Source organism: Frieseomelitta varia, unplaced genomic scaffold (assembly GCF_011392965.1).
Source record: "Frieseomelitta varia isolate USP_RPSP 00005682 unplaced genomic scaffold, Fvar_1.2 scaffold_480, whole genome shotgun sequence".
NCBI classification, from domain to species: Eukaryota; Metazoa; Arthropoda; class Insecta; order Hymenoptera; family Apidae; genus Frieseomelitta; species Frieseomelitta varia.
Genome location: NW_025110235.1, coordinates 291,044 through 317,379, shown reverse-complemented (window position 1 = coordinate 317,379; position 26,336 = coordinate 291,044). Strand labels below are relative to the sequence as shown.

General features: G+C 36.9%; 3 protein-coding genes and 2 long non-coding RNA genes across 15 annotated transcripts; 3 read left to right on the top strand and 2 right to left on the bottom strand.

Moving 5' to 3' along the window:
* Nucleotides 1-12: 12 nt before the first annotated feature.
* On the top strand, nucleotides 13-4,556 carry LOC122532880. Of its 5 annotated transcripts, XR_006307590.1 has the most exons (5): nucleotides 43-118; nucleotides 318-529; nucleotides 739-840; nucleotides 1,884-2,307; nucleotides 4,162-4,555. It is a non-coding gene; the product is annotated as an uncharacterized LOC122532880 (long non-coding RNA). The 5 variants fall into 5 exon arrangements; XR_006307588.1 differs by lacking the exon at nucleotides 739-840 and having other exon boundaries at nucleotides 4,162-4,554; XR_006307589.1 differs by lacking the exons at nucleotides 318-529; nucleotides 739-840 and having other exon boundaries at nucleotides 13-118; nucleotides 1,884-2,103; nucleotides 4,162-4,556.
* Nucleotides 4,557-4,569: 13 nt separating this feature from the next.
* Nucleotides 4,570-8,219, top strand: LOC122532881. The gene is made up of 2 exons (XR_006307592.1): nucleotides 4,570-5,743; nucleotides 6,667-8,219. It is a non-coding gene; the product is annotated as an uncharacterized LOC122532881 (long non-coding RNA).
* Nucleotides 8,220-9,183: 964 nt separating this feature from the next.
* Nucleotides 9,184-23,668, bottom strand: LOC122532873 (zinc finger and BTB domain-containing protein 17-like). Of its 6 annotated transcripts, none has more exons than XM_043662026.1 (7): nucleotides 23,587-23,668; nucleotides 16,779-17,090; nucleotides 15,278-15,421; nucleotides 14,662-14,822; nucleotides 13,404-13,691; nucleotides 12,630-12,870; nucleotides 9,184-11,554 (listed from the first exon to the last, which is right to left on the bottom strand). In XM_043662026.1, the coding sequence occupies exons 2-7, from the start codon at nucleotides 17,088-17,090 to the stop codon at nucleotides 11,315-11,317; spliced, it is 1,386 nt and encodes a 461-aa protein (XP_043517961.1). In that variant the 5' UTR covers nucleotides 23,587-23,668; the 3' UTR covers nucleotides 9,184-11,314. The 6 variants fall into 6 exon arrangements, with proteins under 6 accessions (XP_043517961.1, XP_043517960.1, XP_043517959.1 ...); XM_043662025.1 differs by lacking the exon at nucleotides 23,587-23,668 and adding an exon at nucleotides 20,933-22,941; XM_043662024.1 differs by lacking the exon at nucleotides 23,587-23,668 and adding an exon at nucleotides 22,638-22,941.
* LOC122532878 (phospholipid phosphatase 6) lies at nucleotides 23,067-26,138 on the top strand. 2 transcript variants are annotated; one of them, XM_043662036.1, is made up of 4 exons: nucleotides 23,067-23,144; nucleotides 25,173-25,307; nucleotides 25,412-25,511; nucleotides 25,594-26,138. In XM_043662036.1, exons 2-4 carry the CDS (start codon nucleotides 25,203-25,205, stop codon nucleotides 25,986-25,988), a joined length of 600 nt encoding a protein of 199 aa, XP_043517971.1. In that variant the 5' UTR covers nucleotides 23,067-23,144; nucleotides 25,173-25,202; the 3' UTR covers nucleotides 25,989-26,138. The 2 variants fall into 2 exon arrangements, with proteins under 2 accessions (XP_043517971.1, XP_043517970.1); XM_043662035.1 differs by lacking the exon at nucleotides 23,067-23,144 and adding an exon at nucleotides 24,955-25,107.
* LOC122532876 lies at nucleotides 23,427-24,895 on the bottom strand. The gene is made up of 5 exons (XM_043662032.1): nucleotides 24,693-24,895; nucleotides 24,509-24,636; nucleotides 24,098-24,436; nucleotides 23,749-24,013; nucleotides 23,427-23,668 (listed from the first exon to the last, which is right to left on the bottom strand). Exons 1-5 carry the CDS (start codon nucleotides 24,737-24,739, stop codon nucleotides 23,590-23,592), a joined length of 858 nt encoding a protein of 285 aa, XP_043517967.1. The 5' UTR covers nucleotides 24,740-24,895; the 3' UTR covers nucleotides 23,427-23,589.
* Nucleotides 26,139-26,336: the final 198 nt, after the last annotated feature.

Below are 26,336 nucleotides of genomic sequence, written 5' to 3'. Positions count from 1 at the left end.
ATGCTTCTACACTCTACACGCACGTGTATACATAGTCAGTGAAACGTCCGAATCTGATCAGGATATAAATGCATTCTTTATCGAGGTTTAATTTTACATTGCTCTGTTATTGACAAATGTATATTCTTTACATTTATATGTATTTTAAGTATTTTAGGATCTTTGATAGAATTATTCATGTACTATTGAAAGGATAACTATTTTCTTTGACTCTATACTTGAAAGAAATGTTAGATAGACAATAGACAATGTTAAAATTATTTAACATTCAAGAAATTTTAAATATTTGATTTTAATATCCAACATAATTTTTGCAGACTGTTGCATTGTGATGTTAATATCTATATGAACTGATATTTACCCTGGACTGTCCATCTCTGATACGTGATACATTTCTAAATTGTGCAGAAAGTGATTTCACCAGCGAATTTATTTGTCACATGGTTTACTTACCAGGTCGAAGACAGATACTCGACAATATTTTATCTTTTATGAGAAGGCATTGAGCTTCCTTTGTCTCCTTTAGGTAGTAAGTAAAATTTACAATAAAAAAAGAAGAATAATAATAATAAACTTTTGTTCTTAAATAAAATATTCCAAAGTTCTAAGAAATTTAGATTTAGTAATATTGTACGTATCATATATTATAAATTTATTATTATTTTTTTATTATTTTATTAATATCTTCATATACATGATTCATATCTTCATAATATCTCCATATTCACGTTGTTTAAGATCTTCTGCTTCTTAAGGAGTTCCTACAAAAATTAAAAGAAACAAACTTGACTGATCGTACGAATGGGTTGCGAGTGAGTCATACAATTGTCAGCATCACTGGTTAGTCGATCATTTTTATCAACCATAACGCAATTGGACGCGGCAATATGTGCGCCAACCAAAGATAAAGACTAGCTTTGTTTCGAATATTATTGATTAACTGTAATGATTCTCACATTCATTAACCAGTCCGACAAATACACAATCAGTGATATTCAATACAGTCCTTGCCATTTATTCGTGGACTCTATGTTGATCATTTGATTAAAGAGTACATTACTAAACTGAAGATAAAATAAATTGAAAAGTGATGGCGAATATTTCAGAGAACACATCAGTAATTAAAAAGTAACGCATAATTGCCATTAAGAATTCAATGCAACCGTTATTGAGATCTTCTTCAATGTCTATAATTTGAACTCTTTTACACAATGCACTGTGTTTATTAAATCCTGCTGGAAAATAATAATTTATGTAGAAGACTAATATTTTATAATTTTGATTGTTGTCCATACAACGTTGAAAGAAGTTACTGTTCATCTGTTGCATAATTAAAATCAGAACTCCTAACATTACAACGTTGACAATCTTATCGAGTTTTTGAACAATTGAAGAGATATCAAATCTTTATATTTTACGATACCTTTCCGATTTTATCTGCAATTTTAAGTATATACTATTACTGCTCAAAAGTTTCCAGATACATTGCATCTTCATAAGATGCAATTTAGTATATAAAACAAGTAATAATAGTCTTATACGTAGAATAATCTCGATTCTTTTTTTAAATTAAGCCTTTAACACAATTTTATTGTTTTTTATTTTTAATTATAAAATTTCCTCATTTACGTCACGAATTACGAATCAGTATATGTACTTTTCAAAATTAACTAATTGTAAGTAATTCTGATAATTAATTGATAAATAAGATTCCTCTAAACTAATCAAGAAACTAAAATTCTCATATGACACACAATTAATAATTGTAATATATTTATAATTTAAAACAATTCTAATTCTAATCACCGATTTATCATTACTTTTTTTTTACGTAATTTAACATAACTCATGCAGCTCACATAATACTAATCGATTAATTTCAGGATATTTACGAGTGGTGATATATACTACCAACAAAATATATTATTCATGTATACACCCAACGATGTGAAGGAGAATGAGCAGAATTTGCATAAGATCGTGATTATCGAAACTCGCCAGCCATTGACGACGAAGGAGACACACAACGTGAATATTTTAATGAAACCTTTATTAAGACTTTATCGCGCCAAAGCCAAATAGTGACTCCGGCAATACAAACAGGTAAACGTTTTGCCCCGAGAGTCCTCGAATGCGGATGCACCACCGACCGACGCTTTGTCTTTTCTTTCCCTTTCATCTAAAGTAAAACGAAGGTATTCATCTCGGTCTCTCGTGACCACGAATCACTGAACAGTGAAAGATTCAACGCAAATATGAATCAAGTCGACTTAGGCCAACATTGCACGTGACACTTTATGGCTAAAGGTGCGAAAGAAATCGTTGCTATTTTTATTTCTTAAATCGTTGTTACTCTTGACGAAAGAAAGAAACTTCCACTTTAATTTTTGACCATCTTAATGCTAACTTTTGCACGAATTAGAGAAAGAATTAAAACGTACATTTTCACGCTGCGTTCTTTAGATTACTTTCTTTAGATTCTTCTGTTGTCAAAAAATTTCTTAAATTCATGGAAAATTACATTAATGTTTTTTTCTTAGAAGATTAAAAATCGTTCTGCTCATTGAAATGAGAGTGAGAATATGACATAAAAGTTCGAAGACCGCAGCGGGTCTGATATTGTAAAAAAAGACGTAATTCCATCGCTTTGATGAATTTATGAAATATATAACGAATTAATCTTCTGTTTTTGCCATATTTATAAAACACAACGGGAAACTGAATGTAGGTCGAAGAAAGATTGTATGTGTGCAATGATTCCTTGAAATGATCTTCGTGGTCAATGTTTTAAATGGATCTGTTACTAAATGAATGTTTTTTCTTTTTTATCAATATCGCCACAAAGCATCCTGTACGCAATGACGAATTTGTCAAACGACGATTACACCGGATGTTGATGTCAATTGACCAATTTATCATAAATGATATAAATAGACACGAACGCCGGTTCGGTGTTGCATGTTGAGCGACCAGCCACGGGTCAATTCCACTACCTTAAATCACAATGGCGACGACAAGTTTATTCGTTTACTTTTCTCGTTAATTATATCCTTAAGACTGATCGTTACGTACGTCAGGAGGCGCGAGTACGCGAGCACGCGCGTGCACGGACTTCGAGAACCACGTATACGTGCAACGTGCATCGCTCATCCATCGTGTTTCTCTAAAACACGCCGAAAATGTTCCCTGTGGCGAGTATCTTTGCTAAACTTAACTATTATAAACAACAATTATAAAAGAGATGTTTCACCGCATAGCTTATGATAATTGAGCCTTTCAAAAGCTAAACTAATCATCCCTACTGTTTATCAATTCTCAATTTCACAATATGAATTAATATTTAATTCTTAAGAAAGAGATAAATTATTTCAACAAGTGCGTTCATTCTAAGAAGATAACGTAAATGAAGAGACCTTTCTCTATTTTCCATAGTCTGCGTGGTTCGTGATGACTGAGTCTTTCTGGCGTGAAATTGATCAACCTCAGCTTTTATTAATTTCTTAATTTCATGGTACAAACGCAAGATTAATGTTTAATTCTTAAGAAACGAACGATTCACTTTAATAAATTCATTCGTTGAAAGAAAGTGATATAAATAATGTACTTTTCAATTTACGGAGTAGGGCAATGTGACTCTGAAATTAGATAGAGGAATAATTATCAAAATTTGTCAAAATTACTCGCAGCGTGAAATTGAAATTGAAATTAAATTGATTTCTCTCGCGTGATTGTGTAAATCTGTTGAAATGCTTAAAATGCTGTTGAATTTGTCGATGAACAGCAGATAAATTAAATATCGTTCATTTATCCCGATCATCCGGCCACAAGGAACATCATTGATTCTTCGCACGATCGTCGAGAGGCGCATCGACGGCCGCGTTTCAATTGTATTAATCTAAAGTTACGAACAGTCGACGATCTTTGGGACGGTGTTACGGATCAGCGTCGCGACGCCTCTCGATCGACCTGCGAAATCGTTCACGATGCACGGAAAAGCGTTGTTGCTTCGACAGCCTGAGCGTTTCCGTCTTACATTTCAGAATTCGTTTCAAAATCGTTGTGATCGCTCGCTTAAAATACAAACATTTACCTTATACGTAAAACTCTAAATTTTTCGTTGTCTAGGTCTCTGTCGTTTATGTCTGTCTTTGAAATTTTCAGAATACGGGCTAACTGTGTGTTTCTTGTTCGAGTCAATACTTTCCTTTCTTTACGTTGAGCAAAATTGAAGAGAAGAATGAATGCCAAAAAAAGAAACAAATGAAACGTGGAGCTGACACTGAGTTGTAACGTCTGAATGTGTGATTTATTGAAAAACTGTATTGACACGACTGCGAATTTGATAAGGTTAGTTGATAATTCTTTCACGGGTAGATGTAGATGGTATCGGCCAAGATAAGTATAGATAAATGATAGAGAAGATTAGTAGTGACATTGCTGATGTTTTACAATTAGAAATATCGATTAATTTAACGATATTATAATATACAGGTTTCGATTATTTCGTTTATAATTAATACCAATTACATAAAAATATTGTTAAAACTGATACAAATACGAAAGTTTGTACATCGTCGTTAGACTATTATAACGAATGCAAGAATATAATTGAGACAGTCATTTAGAGAATTATTTTAAAAATAGAAAAATATCGATGAATGAAGTATCGAATGAATTGCAGAGGAATTATTACAATGCAAACAACACGTTACCGATAATTGAGATCCAAAAGTAAGAACAAGGTAGAAAGATTAAATTTCGTATGCATAGAGTTAGTAAATGAATGGAGGGTATAGATAATGCGCGAGATAAAGACAGATAAATACTGTATTATCAAGGGGTGCTTTATCATCACAAAAGAACACGAACCAATGTCATTAGATAAGTGATCTATAGTCTCGAATATAGACTGTTCATTTAGAATGGTCTTTTTCATATTGAAATGGGTAAAAAAAGTGCCTCGCATTCTATAACTGATGCGAAAATGATTCGCGTGTACGTGCTGATTAAGCTTGTGTCAATTCAGCAGCAATAGGGGGTCACGTATGTATCTGTGAATGTTCTGTTCGAATAAAAACTGTTCGGTCGGTTTAAATCTTTCGAACCGTAAAAAATATCTCTCCTCGAATATTTCTTTCTCAAATATATTACTTTTACCTGATTTTCAAAGTTCTCGATCGTTGATATATCAAATATATCTTACGTGTAATTCGTATACTCAAGTTTACGGCTGTCTATGCAAGCAAATGCACCGTGCACGCACGTGATTACATCGCGACTGCATCTATCAAGAGGAACGATCGATGGGATATATTATATATATAATATATTATATATTATAGGTACAACCGGAACACAGAGAGACAATTGTTAAACAACGCAATTAATCCTTAACTGACGATGTTTCGTTCCTTTGTTTTACACTCGTTGTCACGTTATCAAATATCACGATTAAACGCGCAAGGGGTTAATTGAATAATTAAAAGAATTATAATTATTCAGCGGACAATGTTACAAAGATAAAGTCTTTAGTATAAAACTATTAATACTTTTATACTATTATAAAATATTAGTATAAAAGTTAGATATTAATGGTGGGTAAATCATACATAACAGATCGTCAGTTAAGAATCAATCAAACCGATCCACCCTCTGCTCGTTTTCCAAAAAACAAAGAGAGATGAAAGAACATTGGCAAGGAACGAGGAACACGCAACAGAGAGTAGAAGGCCAAAGAGAGATGGTAAATACATAGTGAAATATAGATAGATCCAAAGAGAAAATCTTTAGGCACACCCACACACATACACATACATTTATATATAATATATATAATATATATATGCGTAGAGCGCAAGAGTCTTTTTTTTTTTGTTTAATTTATATTTCGTGAAGCAAATCGTAAATCCGAATAGATTTGCCGTGTGTACTATCGAACGCAAACGCAGACAAAGGTGACGCGACGATCCTTCTCTTTTTTTCTTTCTTTCTTTTTTTTTTTTTTTTTCTTAGTTTTAGTTCTATTTTTTTATTTTACCCATAACTTCGATAATTTGTTCGAACAACCGTCTGTGTTTAAAGAGTGAATTCGTGTCGCTTGCTTTCCCTTTCTCTTTCTCATCGTCGCATGATCGGTTTCTCTTCGTTTTCTTCTTCTTCTTCTTTTTTTTCTTTCGTCGTTTATCGATAATCAAAAAATAAGTTATCCGAATACTTTGTACTTGTCCAAGCCGATCGTGATGGTATTAGACGCTGAAGCTCTTGGCACGGTATTCGATTTACGTAAAACAGGAAACCCGATCTCGTCGATCACCTTGCTGCTGCACACGCCATGCAATTCACACGGACAGACGGACTTCTTAAAATTGCTCGCTTCCCCCGTACGATTCGCGCGTTATCAATAATTAGAATATGTAATAATTACGTCGTAATTCAATATAGCAAATATATTATCACATTTAGATTGTATTAATGTTTAAGACCTTTTTTTTTTCATCCGGATGTCCTTCGATAAATTTAAACACCTGCCTCGTTCTTCTTTGCATTCGATGACACTTTCACGCGAAAAATTGGCGGATTCTTCGCGACACGATCACTTTCATTTCGTAAGTTAAAAAAAAAAAAAAAAAAATAATGAATCACGAAGTTTGATAATTTTGTCTTCAGATATTCACATCAACGACAGAGTTGTTCAATTGGTGTTAAGCACGTGGTGTTGCGATTAAGTACAGGTGTTAATTCGTCGAAGGTGTCCAGGATCGATCGATCCGATGGCTTTGCGTAGAAAATCGTCGGTTTTGGACAAGGATTGGACTGCACTCGGAAATATTCAACGACGGAAATGTCCAATTCGATACAAAGTGACAACGCGTATCGCAACGTCGTGTCGTTCGAAAAGATTTGTACAACAATCGATTACGGAAACTACGATTCGTTAAGTTATTGCTTTCTGAGTGCGCTGTGCGACGACAATAATCGACGAAAGCTCGCGGACGATCGTTTCGTACGTAAATCCTAAGAAACATTAATATAGAATATATTATCGTGTAGTTTATATAAGGTATACGTTAAGACACTTACCATCTACTGCAAAAATTCAACAGTTAAAAGATTGTAACAACTAGTTCGTATAATTCCGTACGAGACGGAGATGCTCGATCGATATTCTCGTTCTGTTTTCATTCTCATCGAGAAACACCGTCGGTTAATTATTAATTATTAATTAATCGAATCACTCGAACGAAGGAACAACTCGATAAAGGAAGAGTATACACGATCGAGCAGATCCGACTGCAGATTCGCAGCCTCCGGTCTCTCAATTCTTTCGCATCCTCTTAAAACGCTACATCCCCGTCCCGTTGCTCGTTATCATCATCTTTTGGCACGCATTGTTTTTTTTCTTTTTTTTTTTTTTTTGTTTCTTCTCCCTCTCGCTATTGGCACGACATTTACGAACAATGAGCTTGCTAGAATTTAATTAATTAATTAGAATAAATCTCGGACGCACCTGAGATCGATCGTTCGGACGATACGACGTATAATAATAAAAAGACCTTTGCTATATATCGCACGTATTATGCACCACCGTATACTTAAATACAGAATGCCAATGAATCGCGTTTACACGTTCGGCTCGAGAAGGCTCTACGTCCGTTTCACGAAAGGCAATCCGTTCGCAAAGCGATAAAGTGACCCCCTCCCACCCCTGTAATTGCGTAATTTACCTATTTGTTCCACCATTGTTTATTTCTTCTTTTTTTTTTTTTTTATTTATTTCTCTCGTCTTCTTTCGAAATATGATCTACGTCCGAGACGTTTCACGTGGACCATATGGGACCAAAATCGTTCTATAACGATGCACACGCGAATGAAAGGAAAGGATTCGTATTTTTGGTTGCTCGTTCCCGCGACGTGTCTTAAAAGCTATGGAAATTATTCTAAATACGCGGCCTCGTAGAACGATCAACATCTAAAATGGAATAATCAATCGAGCGGTTATCAAAAATAGAATTATCATTATAAATACAATATACGCAACGCACCGATATACCAACGATCAACAATCCGTCGTTCCGCCATAGGGTGTCCATACTAATTGGGGAGCGCTATCGCGGCACGACCGTGTACCAAAAATACTATTATCACGCGTAGGGCGGAGGCATCGCGTCCGCGTGCATGCACGAAAGTTCGAAAAAAAAGAAAAAAAAAAAAAAAACGAAAGAGACGACGATCTTTTCCCTTAGCTCTATCTGTTCGGTTCCCATTGCTCACGTTTCGCGTAGCGATCCAAGGGAGCCATGGTTGCAACACGTATCGTACCGAAGTGTGTGAAATCATAGTAAATCTGTGAAAAAGATAATCGCGAACTCGCCGCGCACGCCGTCGGAATAAACGTCTCACAAATATAAAGTATATCGTTTCGAATGTAACGCACGCATATCAAAAAGCAAGAAAGTATAAGTATAAGTATTGTACACGTAACAATCGTATCGTGGCAGACAGAGAGAATGGTACAGACAGTTCTGGGGTGATGTTGTTGATTTCTCTTACGATTGATCGAATTGTAATTGAATTACGGGAATGTTAAATATTTAGAGACTAGAAATTATTAATGTAGACGGCGTTCCATTTGATGAACTCTGTATAATTTCAACCAATCAGCGAGAACATCATAAATAAATTCTCGAAAATTAATTATAAAAGAAATAGATTGTAGATGATTAATTGTATGAGAAAGATTATGATTCGTTGATTAGAAAAATCGTTCGAGCAAATAATTCTTCTTTAACGTTCCTTCGAGCTCCGTCAGGTCGATCAATCGTAGTAATTTTCCTCTGCCGTGACATTCAATCGCATCTTATTCATTTTCTTGCGAAAAATAGCCGTCTCGGACGAGAAAAAACGTAGCGTATCTACTAATCGCAGCCATAACGTTGCGCATCGAAGAGCCATAGATTCTCTTCCCGTGCCTTGTTATCTCCTCCTCCTCCTCCTCCTTCTCTCTCCCCCTCCCCCATAAAAATCGTTATCGACTAGAACGTAGTTATGATACATTAAAAATTGACACACATTTATGTTATATGTATATTGGGCTTCGCCTTATCGCCTCCCCCTTTCATTTTTTCTTTTTCTTTTTTTCCTTGCAGAAAATGCACGACACACAATCGAATCGTTTCTCCTATCTTTCTTTCTTTCATTTTCTTCGGGGACGGTCATCGATCCTAAAGAGAGAAAAAATTTGCGGATATTTTAATAATAATTTCCATAGGCGTCAAGTGAGGATAGAGTAAAACCGACACTCCCGAGGGAACGCCGGTGAATTTGCTTATTACAGAGACGACAAATTGTTTAATAGTTTGCATTTGGTACTACCATAGGTTTTCGACTTAGAGTTATACTTGAGACACATAAGAAATTTGCTTGCGTATTGTAGTTTCGTTGGAAAGTCCTGCACTCCTGTGCTCAATGCACACGCTTGTACGATTCCTTAGCTATTTTTTTTTTTTGTATTTTTTCTTTTTTTTTTCGGTTTTCATTTAACACGTGAGAAAAACGTTGAACGACGCTGTTGTCATATATTTTTACTCGTCATATTCTTTTGCCTCTTTCTCTTGTTACCTCAGTTATTTAAAAGCGAACATATATTATATTCATCGACGGCAAACAGAAGACTTTCACGCCGCTTATCGTTATCTCTATGAAAAATTCGATAAAATTTCCCACGGACTACTCTTTCCTCAATTAACGAACACACCGTATACACGCCTATTACATAGTAACATATATCGTTGCGATTCCGATTATCCCGTAGGAATAGTACCATAAGTCGCGTTACGCTAATACCAGTAATAAGAATAACAATGTATATCATTATCAATAATACCGTTAACGATCATAATTACGATAGCTGGACAATCATAAGTGCAGCAGAAGCTTAAATATGGAAGGACGCAACGGTAAAATTATCTTTGCAAAATAGCACCTTTCCCAGAGGCCACAGAGATTCTCTGTTACGTAAATACAGTATTATCGATACGTTTAATTCTTCTTTTTTTTTTTTTTTTTTTTACAAATTTAATTCAACGATTCCAACACGGAGAGTACAGACGAAGAAGAATTATAAATTATTACTTCTTGTTTCTTCAAAAATTTTTTAAACATTATTAATTATAATGACTCTGACGTGTCGTGTTAAATTTAATTCTCCTCTTTAATCATAAAGGTGCAGAGCTGTTAAAATCAGGAAATCAATAAAATTGTATGTGTACTTATTTCTCTCCTGTAATTTGCACATGAAATTCATCTTGACTGCTGAACTCCTGATTTTTCTTTTCGAATGGTATTCGATTATTAATTAATTGTAAAACGTATCGATGCAACACGAGCATCTCTTGGCCATCAGTACAGGACAGCAGTCTTAATAATCGCTGATTTTATATCTGAATCACGGCGTAAGGTGAAACAAAGGACAGTCACACCGTGAAAGCATCTACTTTCAGTCTTCCTCTATAATCCAGTCTACGATTCTAGCACCATTGCGCAGCTTTAGCTTCGTTCATCAACGTTCTGATCAACGAAGAGACTTCGATAATTAAATCGGCTAATAATAAGATCACGTTAGAATTCGAAGATTAGATTGAATTATCGACGTTCGCATGCAATTCTCTACATAATTCCTATTAATTAAGGGCAAGGTCGATCGTGACTAGCCAGAAGTTGCACTCTATCATCGATATCCTTCTTTTTGACTTTATTCGTACGCGTATTGCATTATCTATTATTAAGACTGTGCAATATAGCTCGAGTTAAACATTGGAATTTCTTCAAGAAACGACGAGACTGAGACTTTAAGATTACCATAACTTCACAACTTCTGACTATGTTCGCCGTTACTAAATCTTTCGTTGCAAATATTAAGTATCTATGTAACTTCAAGTTTCCTCTATCTTTCAGCCAAACTGAATCCATTTAAAAAAAAAAATGCTTAAATAAATTTAATTTCAGTTAATTTCAGTTAATTTCAGTTAATTTCAGTTGCCGATCCGATCGTCTGACCTCTTAAAAAATTATACACTCCGAAATTATGGTATATTTTTTCAAGCGATCAGTGACAGTGACGCTTCTCCTCTCGAAGCAGCTAAAACAGCGACAGACACGATCTTCGTTGCCAATGTAAAATCTTCTCTCCACCCATTGTAATATTTATAAGTCGCAGTATTGACAAAGTTAGGACGTGTAAAACGACGACGAACCGCTCGATCCCCGGCGAGAACATCGAGATTCCTCTTCAAGCTTCCTGCCGCGTGTTGCTTCGCTAGTTCGTGGATTCCGAGTTAGATGACGGCGAGGATTCCGGGCTCTGTAGAGGGCTGTCTCTCCCGATCGTAGGCGTCAACAGCATGCCCCGTGGACTGAACGTATCGCAATATAAATTCTCCTTTTTGTGCACTCGTCTTACGTGACTACGTAGATTGTCACGACGTGCACTCCTGTACGCGCAATGTGGACAAAGGTGCGGCTTCTCGCCCGTGTGCATTCGTCGGTGTTGGATGAGCTGGTCAAAGATAGAAAATCATTGTTCTTGCGTGTAAACGTAGATAGACACGTGTTAAATTAGCTGAGTAGGTGTAAAAATAAAGTTACAAGAAAGAGGATAAATTATGCTTGATGCTATTTCACGTACAGTGTAGACACTACAAAAAATATTTGCTCATGTTTCTATACTTTTATCCCAATGAAGTGTCTTTCATTTTTTGATTTGAATCTAGTTAATCAATATAGCGTGCAGATACTTCTTGCAGCGACTGTGATTTTTTTAATGAAATATTTGAAATATAATTATAGCATAAAATTCAGGGATGATCTGATTGATATCACTTGGTAGAAATGATGCTTTGTCTCTTCACAAGTGATTTCTGCGTATTAATAAAAGTATAATGAACTTTAATTTATAAACAAATAATTAAGCGATCTCTCTTTGGAGCTTCGTATCAATATGCAAATCATGTCAACATATAATGAATATATATAATGGATTATGATAATGAATACATAACAAATTATAATGAGTTATAATTAATAGTACATTTTTCTCATGATTCGAGTGATTAATATGTATCAAATATTATATCTAAAATCACAGTCCACTGTACAGGTCATTACTGAAAATTGCGATTCTATTATGTAACGCAATCTTGTCGGCCGTTATTCATGCGGCCACGAAACAATAGTCTGACATCTTGAATTTAACATCAATATCTTGTTCACTGAAGCTTTTCATTGCGATCACTCGAACGTTACGCCAGTGTCGTACATGCATGGCCAGGTCTTGAATATATTCAAGAATCGTTAGAAAGTCGTCGGATAAATCCGTGGATTCGCACACAGAATTCGTATACCAGAAAGTTTTGATTTACAGATAAAGGTAGAATATCATCCCACCGTTCTACAAAATTCAATGGACCGCCAGTAGGTACGTATCGTAAAATTTACGGTCGTCCAGGGATTATACGAGCTTTTCACTCACTGAACGAGAATTGAAAACAATCGGCGTTCATTGGTTTTGCTTCGCTGTCCCGTTTCTGCGCGCATCATCGTCTCTCCCTTTGTGCCCAGCGAGATTTTATTACCTTTTTCAACTGCACCGTGCGAAAGATGCAAATGTCGCAGCAGAAGTATCGGTCGTCGCGATGCCTTCTCATGTGCCTGCTCAGATCCACTTCCGACGATCTGTCCGCGCCGCAGACAGCGCAGCTCACCCTCGTTTCCGGCGCTGTGCCCTTCGCGTGTGCTCTCAAATGCCTCTGGAACGCCTTCTCGATGGTGCACGCGTACGAGCACAACGAGCACCGATACTCCTCCCTTTCATATCTGCGCATTCAAACGTACAATAAAGGTCGGAACAACTTGGCTGATGTCAGAGATAAAACGACATCCGAATGAATCATACAAATTTACCAAGTCCTTCTCAACGAGAGTCGAATTTTTGGTTACTTAATTTTGATAACGAACACGCTTCGGTCACGATGTAGTTACATCGATTCATTTTGATAATTGGTAAGTTTGTAGCAAGAATGATTGATGTCTATGTTTTCAAGTAAATATAACTGCAAAAAATGAAGTTATTGTAACGAAGTTTACAACTTCATAATTTAATTCTTCCATTGTTAAACTTCTAAGTTTAACAATATTTTGTTGAATATTACACATAAATTTGTATACAGAGAATGAATCGATCGTAACGATATATTGTTTGAAGTAATTAGTGAGTTTCTTTATCAATCCGTAATCAAATATTGATATCTTTCAACGTAACAATCTGCTGGAGGATTCTCTGATTTACTTCAAACAGTATGAGATTTAATAATACGATAAGTACAGTAATTGAAACAAGCGCTAAGTACCTATACCTGACGCGTTGCAAAGCCAGTGTACGCTTCTTTCCTGTGGGTGTCATCCCCTGTGCCACGTGCGCAGCCACATGAGTCTCCATCTCACATCTGCTGTTCGTGGTGAAATCACAGCCCGAGGACGGACAACTTTTCGTTTCCCCAGTTTCCGCGCTGGGTACTGGCGGATGACAATCGACAATGTGCTTTCGCAAAGCTGGCCTCGTCGGCGCAACCACGTCGCAGGAACCACAGGAATAACCGCGATGCGCATTGCTCACGTTCGGGCTGCTACCTCGAGATCTGAGAAGAGTATCAAAAATTTCAGTATTCAAACGGGAATATAGTATCTTCACGCATTTACAAGAATTTTATAGACAGTAAAATTCGTATTGGTAAAAATTTAAATTAATTTACGTAGATATCTACAGTCTACAGATAATAGTAAATATAACAAATAAAGATTTAGACGGAATGAAAAATCTGGAGAGAGAAGAGTCTTTAGATTTATAGGCTCAAGAGTCTTGGAGTCTTTGTTTTGTTAAAAATAGAGATTAAAAGAAGACCCGGAGGAATTAGGAAAATTAATTTCATCCTAATGTCTTGAATTACTTTTTTTCTCAAATTTTCATACAAAGATTCCTTCTCTCTAATATTCTCTTTCTCTCTGTTTTTTTTTTTTTTTTTTGTGTCTTCGTTACGTTTATCATTTCAAGCAAAAGAAAGAATAAATCACAGTGCAAGAGACGTATAAAACAACAAAGTCATTCCATCCAATGCCGCGGAATTAAAAAGCTCCTTTTATTTTTATTTCTTTAAATTTCGTAATCGTTGCTCACGGACTGGTCGTAACTCAACGGTTGGTCAATATCCTTCAAAACTGTTGATTTACGACGTCCATTTATCTTTGAATTTTTGAAATATCAGAAACGCGTTCGCATTGTTGAACACAGGGAGGAAGATTCGCCCTCCAACCGGACAGATTCATTGGTCTCGTTTTATCGATTCCGCCGCGTGTTAAATAAAAACCTTGCGCTCAAACATCTCTTTGCAACGACGCGCATACACACATGTACATACATACGTAATTCCGTTTCCTCGTCTCGTTCTCTAACTTTCTTATCTGGCCACGCACCGTGGTGGTAACCGAAGAATTTAAACGCTCCGATGTCGCGTTAGACAGGCACCGAGTTAAGTACGTTACCGTGTAAAGCATTGAGACGGGTCTCGATTTCGATGAAAGTTAACGTTGATAACCGAAAGAGCCGCGTACTTCTCGGTGTAAGACGAATGCTCGCTCTCAGAGTCGCTGTCAGACGGAATGTTTGGGATTTCTGTAGCTTCGAGGGCCGCGGTCGCTGCTGAAAGCCTTCCAAGCATGGCGGTGTAAGCACCGAGGACCCAGCCATTTAGAACCGGTGTAACTGTTCCATCCTGTCACGAAAGCAATCTCTCTTTTAGCTTTGTTTAGCCACGTAAACACTTAGATAGATTAGACAATGTTACATAAGAATTTAAAGAACAATTTCCATAAATTATATTATATTTATATTATATAATATTATAATTGTACTGTATTATATTTATATTGTATAATATTATAATTGTACTGTATTATATTTATATTATATAATATCATAATTGTACTGTATTATATTTATATTATGTAATATCATAACTGTATTATATTATAATTATATCATATTATATTTATATAATATAATTATATTATCACTGAGTCATGAGTTGTTGTACTCATGTGAAAAATATGGAATATAAATGAATAAAATGAGCCATCTCATTTTAAAATATATTTTACTGTAACTGGTATTCAGATGTAGAATGTAAATTAATATATGTAGTTTGGTACATTTTATAATTGGACGAACCTTGTCAAAAGTCAGATAGGCCATGGGGTCGAGCAGCTTCGTGGATAAATTATTGTTGGCCGAGCGATGCGAGCTGTTTGTACTTCCAGTATCGCTTTCCTCACCGGCGTCCTCATTGTCGTTAGTTTCTTTCGGCGTGGAAGTCTGCGTGATCAGACAGGAAGAATTCATTATACGCCCCTTTAGAAATTAAACGGCAACCGAATATTTCAAGTATAAACTTTGGTCACGCTACTTGGAAAGTTTTCTGACCCAAGTGGCTTAATCACGAGCGAACGGGATAACAGGAAGTCTTAGTATTCTTGATAAAGCTAACTGCAATGTTGGTGAAGATTGGAACATGCTACGAAGGAAAATCAAGTTACACACAAGAGGGTGCATATTGAAAATATATAATAGACTAGGGGTAGAATTTTTTCTTAAGAAAGAAAGAATTCGAATCTCGTGTTCTTTGTGTATTTCAAGTATCCGAGCCGTTAATAAAGATCCTTTCTTTAATTTTAATTTTAAATTCCGTTTTACGATTGCGACTTGAAAATTGAAGTTTCACGAAAGATTATCTACGCCTGCCTGATGATATTTCTAATATGTTGCAAAACCCATCAAAATTTCAAGGAATTATTTCGTTTCAGGGAATTATTACTATACCGACAAAGATAAAATTACCAACAATATTGTATTTGCGGTACACCAAAACGATAGAAAATTTCGTAAATTATTGTGTACAATGGCTGCTGCGTTTCCGATTATTACATCACGTTGAGATAAACATGAAAACATCATTTGAAATAAACATTTACTTACTGCACAATGCAAACCTATAAAATACAGCAGGTATTATTCAATTTTCCCAGGAGGAATCTTTTATCGACATACAATTTGTACTGAAATCAAATTACAGTTTATCCGTATTAACTGGAGTTTCTAGTAGTTACCTTAATCGATGGAGTTTTTAATATTTCTGAAGCATTACAACAAATATCGTTGATTACTTGAAATTCTATTATTATACTCAAAGAGAAACTTGATGTAAAATTCTACTACATAGGAATTCAAGTATCATACAAAAAAGGTCTTAGAAATATTGCTTCAAATACTACTTCAAAACTGGAAAAATTAAATAATACCTTGTACGATAAACAATTTAGCCACTAGTAATATAATTAGTGATCAAATATTTTGATAAGAAGAACAGCTCCAGTCAGTTCCAATAGAAGATGATTTATCCTAATTAAATTCGTGTGCCCTTCATACGAATCATTTGAAGCAAAAGTAACTATAATTACAGTAATTGTATAACATAATCAATTTTTTTGTTTATTTAGCTTGACATCACATTTTGAGTGCCTGATCCTCATTCATATTCATTCAAGATACGTTCACATCAAAGATATGCAACGTCCTTAAATATTAATTGTATATTCTGCTAATAAACTTTTCATCGCTTTCTTTTACATTAAACCTTAAAAAATATCACCTTGAAAAATATCGCAAATCGTACCTGATTATCATTCTCGTCCGCTCGTTCGATGTTCCCTTCGTTGTCGTCCTGTTTCTCCTCTTCCTTCTCCTCGTTCTTCTCGGCATCCTGTTCGCCGTCCCGTTTCGTAACTAGTTCCATAGGTCCGTACGGCGGCCCGGCGGAAGTCAACGGTAACGGCACCATGTCCGGTCGGTGGAGGCCGCTCAGGGCGAACGCGGCCCTCGGTAGCAACTGCGTCGCACTTGGTGGTAGAATCGGGTGCCTTCGGGCGAGACGCGGGTCACCCCAAAGTTCACCCGCGGCGTGAAAACTCCAGATCCCATATTCCATCTGGAACCGCGGTTATTAAACGGATCAATGAATACTTCGCCAATGGTGCTCCTCCTCTTCTTTTCAGCCCCTAACTCCTCTCGTAGGAAGAATCGGTAATCGAAACACGAAGGTTTTTAAATAACACCGTTGGAAACGGCGGAGAACGTGGCGGATTGAGCTATTCTCAAACTTCCGCCGATAATTGGTTAAGGGATACTTAAAATAGAGACACGGATAATGGAAAAGACGATATTCATAATTCACTTCCCGCTGTCGATCCTCGTGTCTATGTAACGCTCCGCGACTAGTCGAAATTAGACGGCTGAAAGATAGATGACATTATGCGGTCATCGCTGAAATAGAACGCTCTTCAATGAAATATGTAACGTCTAGTGGCTACCTCGATCATTTGGGAATCGTCTGTGAGAGGGTTCAAGAAGTTTCGGGGAACGTGGCTACGGTGGATCTTGAAGAATGAGAGATTAATATTACATTCCTTGTACGAGGCATTTTCAAATTTCACTTGCAGCATTAACACCACTGTTAAATTAACGATAAATTATAAATGTTGCAATATATTTTAACAAGTATACGAATATCGATAGCGATCTCGAGAAATGGAAAATTGAAGTAATTATTTAAATAGTTCTGTAATTCTGTCTAAAGAAATATCTTCCAACCTCCAACTTCTATTTTTCAGATATCGATATTGTTCCAAACATCATCGATGTAATTGTAATAATCGAATCTCAATCGAAGCAAATTTTCGATGCGCGTAATATATAATCATAAAAGATTTCTACGAGTATCGCAGAATAATTTCGCGAGAATACTGGCGTATTTATCAGACAGTTTCTGAGAATAAATCCATATCTTTAAAAGGTTCGTAGAAAAGCGTAGAAAACGTATTTGTCGAAGAAAAAAGAAACAGAGGACGATAGAAGAAATAGACAACCGACAGCCAATGGAAAAATAATTCGCAACTGTGCGCAATGACATCGTAATTATCGCGCGTGCATTAATACGTTTGATTTTTAGCGTGTCGTGCTTTCGATGTGATACTTAATAAATTAACGAAGATAATATTCATCCGGCGGGAGCGTGAACGCTTTTGAGCGTGAACGGACCGCGACAAAAGTCGACACGAGGATGGGGAATTACAATAGATTTTCGTAATGAGATACGCGAAAACGCGTACAATTTCAGAATTCGTCTGTTCAAACGCGGCGCGGGGATCAAAGTTAAAGATAAAATTGCATTCGTCTCTGTGCGGGCGCAGAAATTCAGGTGAAAATGTCGAAAATTATCAAACGAAAGCGGAAGATCCTCTTTCGGCTTGATGCCGGCTGATGCGTTTCTTCCCATACGATTTCATTTCACGATTAATCGTCAAACGGAATTCTTTCTCGCGCACGACGCTTAACTCACTATTTGCCCATGGTCTGTCGTTAATTCTCCACCCTAGGTGGAAGTATTTCAGAAACGCGGCGGGTAGGAAGGAGACGAAAAAAAAAAAAAGAAAAAAAAGAAAGAAGACACGAAAAAAATAAACGAACAAACTCGAACCCGTGGAACCCGGTGTAGCCTGAAGCGCGCCACTTAATTGCAACGCGTTTTGTAATGTTTAATAAATAGATCCGACGATGGACGAGTTCGAAACTCATTATTTCGCGAAAGTTGCTGCACGCGGAGCTCATTGCTGCGCGGAGAGATCGTCCAGTGAAACGGTAATCATTTTAATGACCCGTTCGTTCCCCGTTTAAAAATTTCCCAAATGAACCGGAGGACTTCTGATTACGTGCTCGGTGCTCGGTCCTCTCGTCCGTTTCACCTCGCGTTCGCCGGTGATTCGCGTAAAAATAACGCAACAAATATCTCTGTTAATAAGTCGATCGATCGGTACCTCTCTCGTACGGACATGTCAGCAAGACAATTTTATACGTTCAAATTAATAATTGCTCGCTGACATCGAACGTAGCGAAACGTGAAACGTGTAATGGGGTGAATTATATTTCGAAAATGCAAAAAGAAGGGGGGCGGGGTAAGGGGTAAGGGGAAGGGTGGAGGGGGGGGGGGAGCGAAAGAAGACGGACGAATCAATAGCGGATGAATTAAAGAAAATAACGTGAAAATATCCTTCGCAGATGGGATTATTTGTTGTACAATTTATCGATTCGTGCTGTGGACGCATCAGGTCGGGCAAAACGGACGAGTAGAGAAATGAGGAAATATATTTATTTGCCGCTGTGTCGTTTGCGGTATTCTGCGTATTATCTCATAAATCAAGCAGCAAACGGACATTCTACTCGAGTGACCGTCTACCGAATTTCCGTTTCTTTTCATAATTTTGCGCAATCGAAATTATTCGCGGCACGCGATAGATGTAAATGCGAATCTCTTGACGAAAGTAGAGAAAACCCGGAAATCAAAAGGTTGCGTATCGTCATTCGAAACGATTGTCACACTACCTCTCGGATAGTTAACGCGTAAGTATCGCGGATTTTTTCCGATGATAATTTGGCGAAATGGGCGCAGGTTTGTTTGCAGCGTAAAATAACGGGAATGTGATGGTCCACGTGTAATTGGTCAGATTTAAGAAATATGGAAAATCTTGATGTACAAATTGGAAAATCTATTAAATGATAATATCAGTCAACATATTTATCAAGAACGAGCTGCAAAATTTGAAGAAGATGTGAAATAAATTAAATATAGCTATGAACGTGTTTCGAGTGTCTAATAATATTGAAAGAACTTTTAGAATGAAAGAAAGATGACGTAAGGTATAATACTGGAGTCTTGAGTATCGCGATATTAGGTCACGGAGATCGGTAACTCCTTCAAACAGGAGATCTATACTGCGCGTATAACAAACTGACATTGTATTTCGATGAGAAAGAGAAGTCCTTCAGGATCAGATTTCCCGATTTAAACTACCATTTACATAACAGAACGGTAAAAAGAAAACTTCATTAAACAACAAATACTCTAGCGAAAAGGAAAAAAAAAAAGAACCTGGGCACATTAAATAAAAATCGTTAATACCGAGAACTAAGTATAAGTATCTTCATCGACTGTTAATGTCAATTTGCAATATCTACTGTACCATAAATGTAATCATCATGCAAACAACTTGAACAATAACTTTACATTAAGAAACAAAGAAAGAAAGGAAAAAAAACAAGAAGAAACAATTGTCCAAACGAATCAAGGGAGACGATTTGCAAACAGACTGGAGCAAACAAGCTGATTAGACTGGCAAACAAAAAAAAGGAAACATCCTCGAAGCTACATATGTATATGTGTGTATGTATGTATGTGTGTGTGTGTCTGTGTGTGTATGCGTGTGTGTGTCCAACCTAATGTCCAACATCGAGCAAACGGTATAAACAAAAATTTCAAAAAATGAGAGAGCTATATAATGAAAGATTTCCTTCTTACGGATGCCCGTCCGGTGGCCTACCGCAATTCAGGCCGATCGTCATTACGGTAAATCATCCCCCGGGCACGCTTCTCCCCGGCTTTCCTATTACTATGTATCAAGAAGCACAGCCGATCCTTGGAGGTTTGCCGGTCGACCGGAAGTTACGCAGTACCGGCGGTACGCGAGAGTAACGTGCACGCGGACTCTCCCTCACGAGGCACGGACGGGGTACAGAGAAATACGTCCGGATACGTGCTGCCGCAGAACGAACTCGCGAGATTCCTGACCATTGGACCGACCCTCGTGCATGCATACTTTAGCATAACGTTCTCTATACAATATCCAGAAAGAGGGACGAGGGAGGAACGAGAGGGAAAGAGAGCGGAGTGGGACGAAGGGAGAAGCCGAAGAGACAGAGAGAGAGAGATATACGTACAGAGCTACCCCGCTCTCCCTCCCCCGTGCCTCTCTTCTTCGTCGTCCTACCTCTCGTTGACCCCTTCCCATTGCCCTCGCGAATCGATTTGTTATTGTTTTTGTGTCTGCGGTCGTCGCGGCGAGCGGAGCGAGCGGGCTGTATATCGGTGGGTGGCAAGCCCGGCGACCAACGCGAAGTGGGTGGTGGGAGGAGTTGGTGTGGGTGCCAGTCGCGCTCTCGTTGCTTCAAAGCGACGCTTTTCGGCCCGACAGAGAGGCGACCAGGAAGGGCGAACCACCACGCGCGCGGGGGTGGCTGCTACCAGCCTGGACAGGGGGAAAGGGAAGGCCGCGGTAAGAGAGCACTTTCGAAGCTCGAAAGAGATGGACGAATAGATACACGCAGCTGACCAGTGGTGTAGCTCGAGCATGTGCCGTTTTCCATCCCTCGGAGTGAACTCTTTCACGTATACGCGCATACGTCAGGGGGGAGGGAGGGGGTGGCACACGATGATATTTCTTGGATTTGTAAGACAGATAAATGTATATGGTACCTTGTGTATTTTTCTCTCTTTCAGACATATAGATATACTCTTCTTTCTCTATTTTCCAAGATATATCGGTTACGGATGAATATCATAGCGGGTAATATCGGTTATTCGACGCGGCGTATCTTATGATGAATGGAAACGTTTCCCTTCCAGCGAAGAGGGAAATCCCCGTTGCTGGCTACGCCACTGGTTCTACCAACCGAAAAGAGTGAGAGAAAATGGGTGGGCAAGGATGGAAGCTGGCACAGTGATGAGAGAGCAAGAGGGGGAGTAAATAGGGGTGCGGGGGAGAGAACGGTGGGTGGATGGAAGAAACGACAGGGCGAGAGGGAGGAACCGCGAGGGTTAAGCAGAGAGGGGGTTAGTTGCTGGTACTCGCGGAGCAGAGGGAGACAGCAGGGGGAGAGAAATGGATCGGATTGCGTGGTCGGCACGAGGCTGGTTAGTATGAGTGCAACGGAATAAAAGAGAGAGCAAAAGTAAGAGGGCAAGAGATAGAGATGCGGTTAGGGATGGAAACGCGTGTGTGTAGGTGGAAAAGAGGACACTAGAACGTCAAGAAGGGTTACATCAGAGAAAGAGTGTGTGCGAACGAGAGAGAGAGAGAGAAAGAGGGAAAGGAGGATGCGTGTGAGAGAGAGAGAGAGAGAGAGAAAGAGAGTGAGAAAGTTTCGAGGTAAGACTCGAGGAATACAAGTTTGACTTGACAGGTGACAACCGATCGGACCACTGACGTCACAGATCACTCGCTCAGTTGTGTACGCTCACACGCACAAACACGATTTACCGCAGCACACACACGCACGTAGGTAAGAGAGACAGAGAGAGAGAGAGAGAGAGAGAGAGAGAGAAAGAGAGAGGAGAGAGAGCACGCGCGCGTGCGACGTGTCGTGCATCACGCCGTGTTACTTCCGTTCCGTGCACAGAGTACGTCATACGTAAGCTTTCCACGCCGCGAGAAAAAAAATACTGTGCGCGAGAGCGAGAGAGAGAGAAACAATGAGAGAGATAGAAAAAAACCAGGCATGGGACAGATAAAAAGAGATGGAAAACTAGAAAAAAAAATAATGATGCTATGAAGATAGGGATGAAATGGAACGAGGGAAAAAGAATAAGGTGAAGGGAGACGAAATTTTTCACCGGAAGTAAGTAGTAAGTATTTACGATGCTAACCGGCCGATAGCCCCGCGCGACGCCTCTATCTGGTTACCATTACACTCGGATGTATGAAATGCGCCAGCAGCATACACCATCCCCCCACAATAGCCCTATTTATGATTGGGCAAAATTGCTTTCCATGCGCAGAATAAAATCGCGCGCGGGCGAGGAAAAATCCGCGGGGGTTGGATGCACGCGAGTTACGCGACCTGCGCCGCGCTTTCTCCATCGCGATATCCTCGGATACTTCGTCAACGGCGTCTCGTCACTCTGTACGCATCCTTTCAATTGATCATCCATGCGTAAATGATCTTTGTTTTTTCGATTTTCCTTGCGACACTGGCTCGCAAAATTTGGGAAAAATTAAATATGGCGAGAGGTCGCGGTCATGCGTACACGCGCCTCCAACCCCATTTTCTAGCTCGCCAATCAGCGAGTACGAGCTGATTTCAAAGGAATTCCGTCGACAGCGCTATCCTCGTTTAAGGGTACATCGTGTATCGTGAAATTCTGTAAAGATAGGTACTCTTAATTACGCCCAAACAAGTTGTAGCCTTTCCCGTGTTGTTCTATTACCTCTTTGTGCTTGATACAACGAATAGTAGTCAATAGCTAATGTATAGCGACACAATGACAGTGATATTAATTTAAATGCTTTTATTAATTCCCAGAACATGGCGACACTTGCTTGAATTATCATATACGATAGTATTTGTTCAGAAAGTGAAATCGTCGAGTTTGTGTAAACGAATTGACGAATGCTTTCATCTTCTTTGAATATAAAAGTAATATCTGAATTTCAAATAAAATTTTAATTTAGCTTTTATTATAAACATATAACCATGATGCTTAGCAATCTTTTCCTTATAAACTAGATATTACAAATATATAATGTTTGTGCATAAATGAGCAATCCTCAAATATATTATATAATAATAATATATGAATAAATATGATTTAATACCTATCAATTATGGATTTGCATTAAGGACAAGGATGCTGTTTTCAATACAAGAGCTTGCAGATTGCAAAGTTTGTTCTCCAACCTGTAAAAATAATGATATTACATTAGCAATTATATTACATAACATAATTATTGAATAGTAGAAAATTTGTTATTTTATACTCTTTCTGATTATCTTCAATATCACTCAATGTCTGCACAAATTCCTTAACGCCCTTATTAACACGTTGATATGATTCACTTTTTGTTCCAATCAAATCCATGATGTGCTTCAAAGTCTCTGAACATGATTTTAAAGTCTCTTTTGTTTTTTCCCATTCCTCAGGTGTCTCAGGAAGAACTATATTATCACAACGAAGTTCATCTAGAGGTTCTAAAATATTATATAACTGAGACAATGTCTTTTGCAACTTTTTCTTCTCTTCTTCTATAAGAAAAGCAAACTTAATTATTTTCAAGAATATATATCTACTTGAATGATACTTTAAAACAATTTTTAGGCAATACTTACTAGTACAATTGTTTGCATCATTAATCTGTGAATCGATTTCATTTTGTATCTTGGACAAATTTATTATATCTCTTTCTCTAGTTTTTAATTTAAATAATTTCTCCTCATTGTGATCATATTCTTTACTTATTGTGGCTAACTGAGATAAAAATAACATTTCCTTTTCTTCTGTTTTTTTTTTCAAGATTATTTCTGTCATAGTATTTTGCAAGTACTGATCATAAAGAAGTTTTAATTCCATATCAGAGCAATCTGAGTCCATCATTCTTGTTCCATCCATCAATGATTGTGTAGGGAATACTGAGGTACGATCCAATGCAGATTTTTTCTTTGGAAAATCTAAATCACATATGTATTTGATACTTAAATTTATAGAACTTCATTATAGGAGATTGAGGTAAGAATTTTTACTTTGTGATAAAGAAAAGTCATTTGGGGCCATTGTCGTCCTATGTTGAGAGCTACTTGCACGAACATTTGTTGTGATATCTACTGTTGTGTTTCTTCTTAATAGTTCCGGTGTAGTAGCTTTCTGTAGCCTAAAAATATACGAAACAAATCATTACTGGAAAAAATATAGTATTTCAGTTTTTACCTTCTAACTCGTCTCAGTTTTGGTGTTTCCGGCTGATCTTTCTGCATCTTTTACTAAAGATTATCCGTATTTGAAACTTTTGATTGATAAAATGTACGTCGTGACAACACTAATAATCTTTTGTATATATAAAATTTGAAAAACCTCAAGTGAAGTAACACCAGAAAGTACAACTGTCGCCAAATTGTCAGTTTAAAACTGTTCAAATTACTTTCTGGCGCTGGTGTCGCCATCTTCATGTATCTTATTGTTATAAAATGGAATCCGAGATTATAATACTTGGCATTATTAGCATAAATATTGTAATAGAGTTTCATGGAACAACTTCTTAAGTGGACATTGAGACATACTAATATTTATTAATTATTTGATTATTTTGAATTGTATTAATTTGTAATATACCATGAGCAACAAGGTATTTTTTAAAAATAATATGTCTTTTTAATATTAAATAATAAAATGTATATTTCTTTAAAACAGTTTCAACATCGTAAAAGAAAAATTCCAACAATGTTAAGAAACATATTGGAACTTGATGTTCGGGTAACAAAAATTTTTGTGAGAAGTGTGGAAAATGTGATGCCAAAATTAAAATTGTACTACAAAATGTTAGAGGTACTTTTTTTATTTTAATGCAAATGAGATAAGAAAAATAATATAAAAAATCAGATTGCTTTATATGGATATAATTTCTAATCTTAAACTTGTTATCTTGGTAGATATCATGCCATGGAATAATCTGGATAGCATCATTACTTGCATGTATTTGGATTTTTAATAGTAAAAGTTTATACCAAATGCAAGTCAATTTATTAGTAGGTAAGAACAAATATCAAAATATAATATTTCAAGAAAATAATTTTTAACATTATTATTATTGATGGTATTATTATATTTTTAGCCCTAATATTAGATATTATTGTTATTGCTATATTGAAATCGTCTACAAGAAGAAGAAGACCAGCAGTTAACGACGATCCTTTCTCAATAGGACCTGACAAGTATTCATTCCCATCTGGTCATGCTTCTCGTTCAATGCTTGTCCTTTATTTTTTTAAATATTTGTGGCCTGTACCTGACATTTGTCTTTCACTGATATCAATATGGGTTTTTGTCCTAGTTATGTCTAGGCTTTTAATGAGAAGGCATTATATTCTTGATATTATTGCAGGACTATTTGTAGGTTATTTACAAGGAATGCTTATGAGCTTTTTATATTTAGAACCTGAAACTTGTTCCAATTTAGTGTATTGGATAACTGATGAGAAACTAGATGGTGCAGAATATGACGTTTAGTTAAATTTAATGCACCTAACAATCTTTATGAAGTGAAAGAAAGTGTTATTTTATTATATGTTAGAAGTTTATGGAAGAAATTTATACCAAATAATGCAATATACCAAATAATACAATCATTGAAATAAAATCACAATATTTTATATTTTATATATTTTTATTCTCTCATCATGTGATATATTTTTAGTGACAACGACGATTTCATTTTATATTCAGGTTCCACTTCGTCACCATAATTTTATAGATTCCTACGAATTTAATAATAGAAAATACAAAACTTTTATAATCAATAAATATATTTTGTACTAAAATTTCTCTTTGTCCTAATAAAATATTGAACTTGACAAG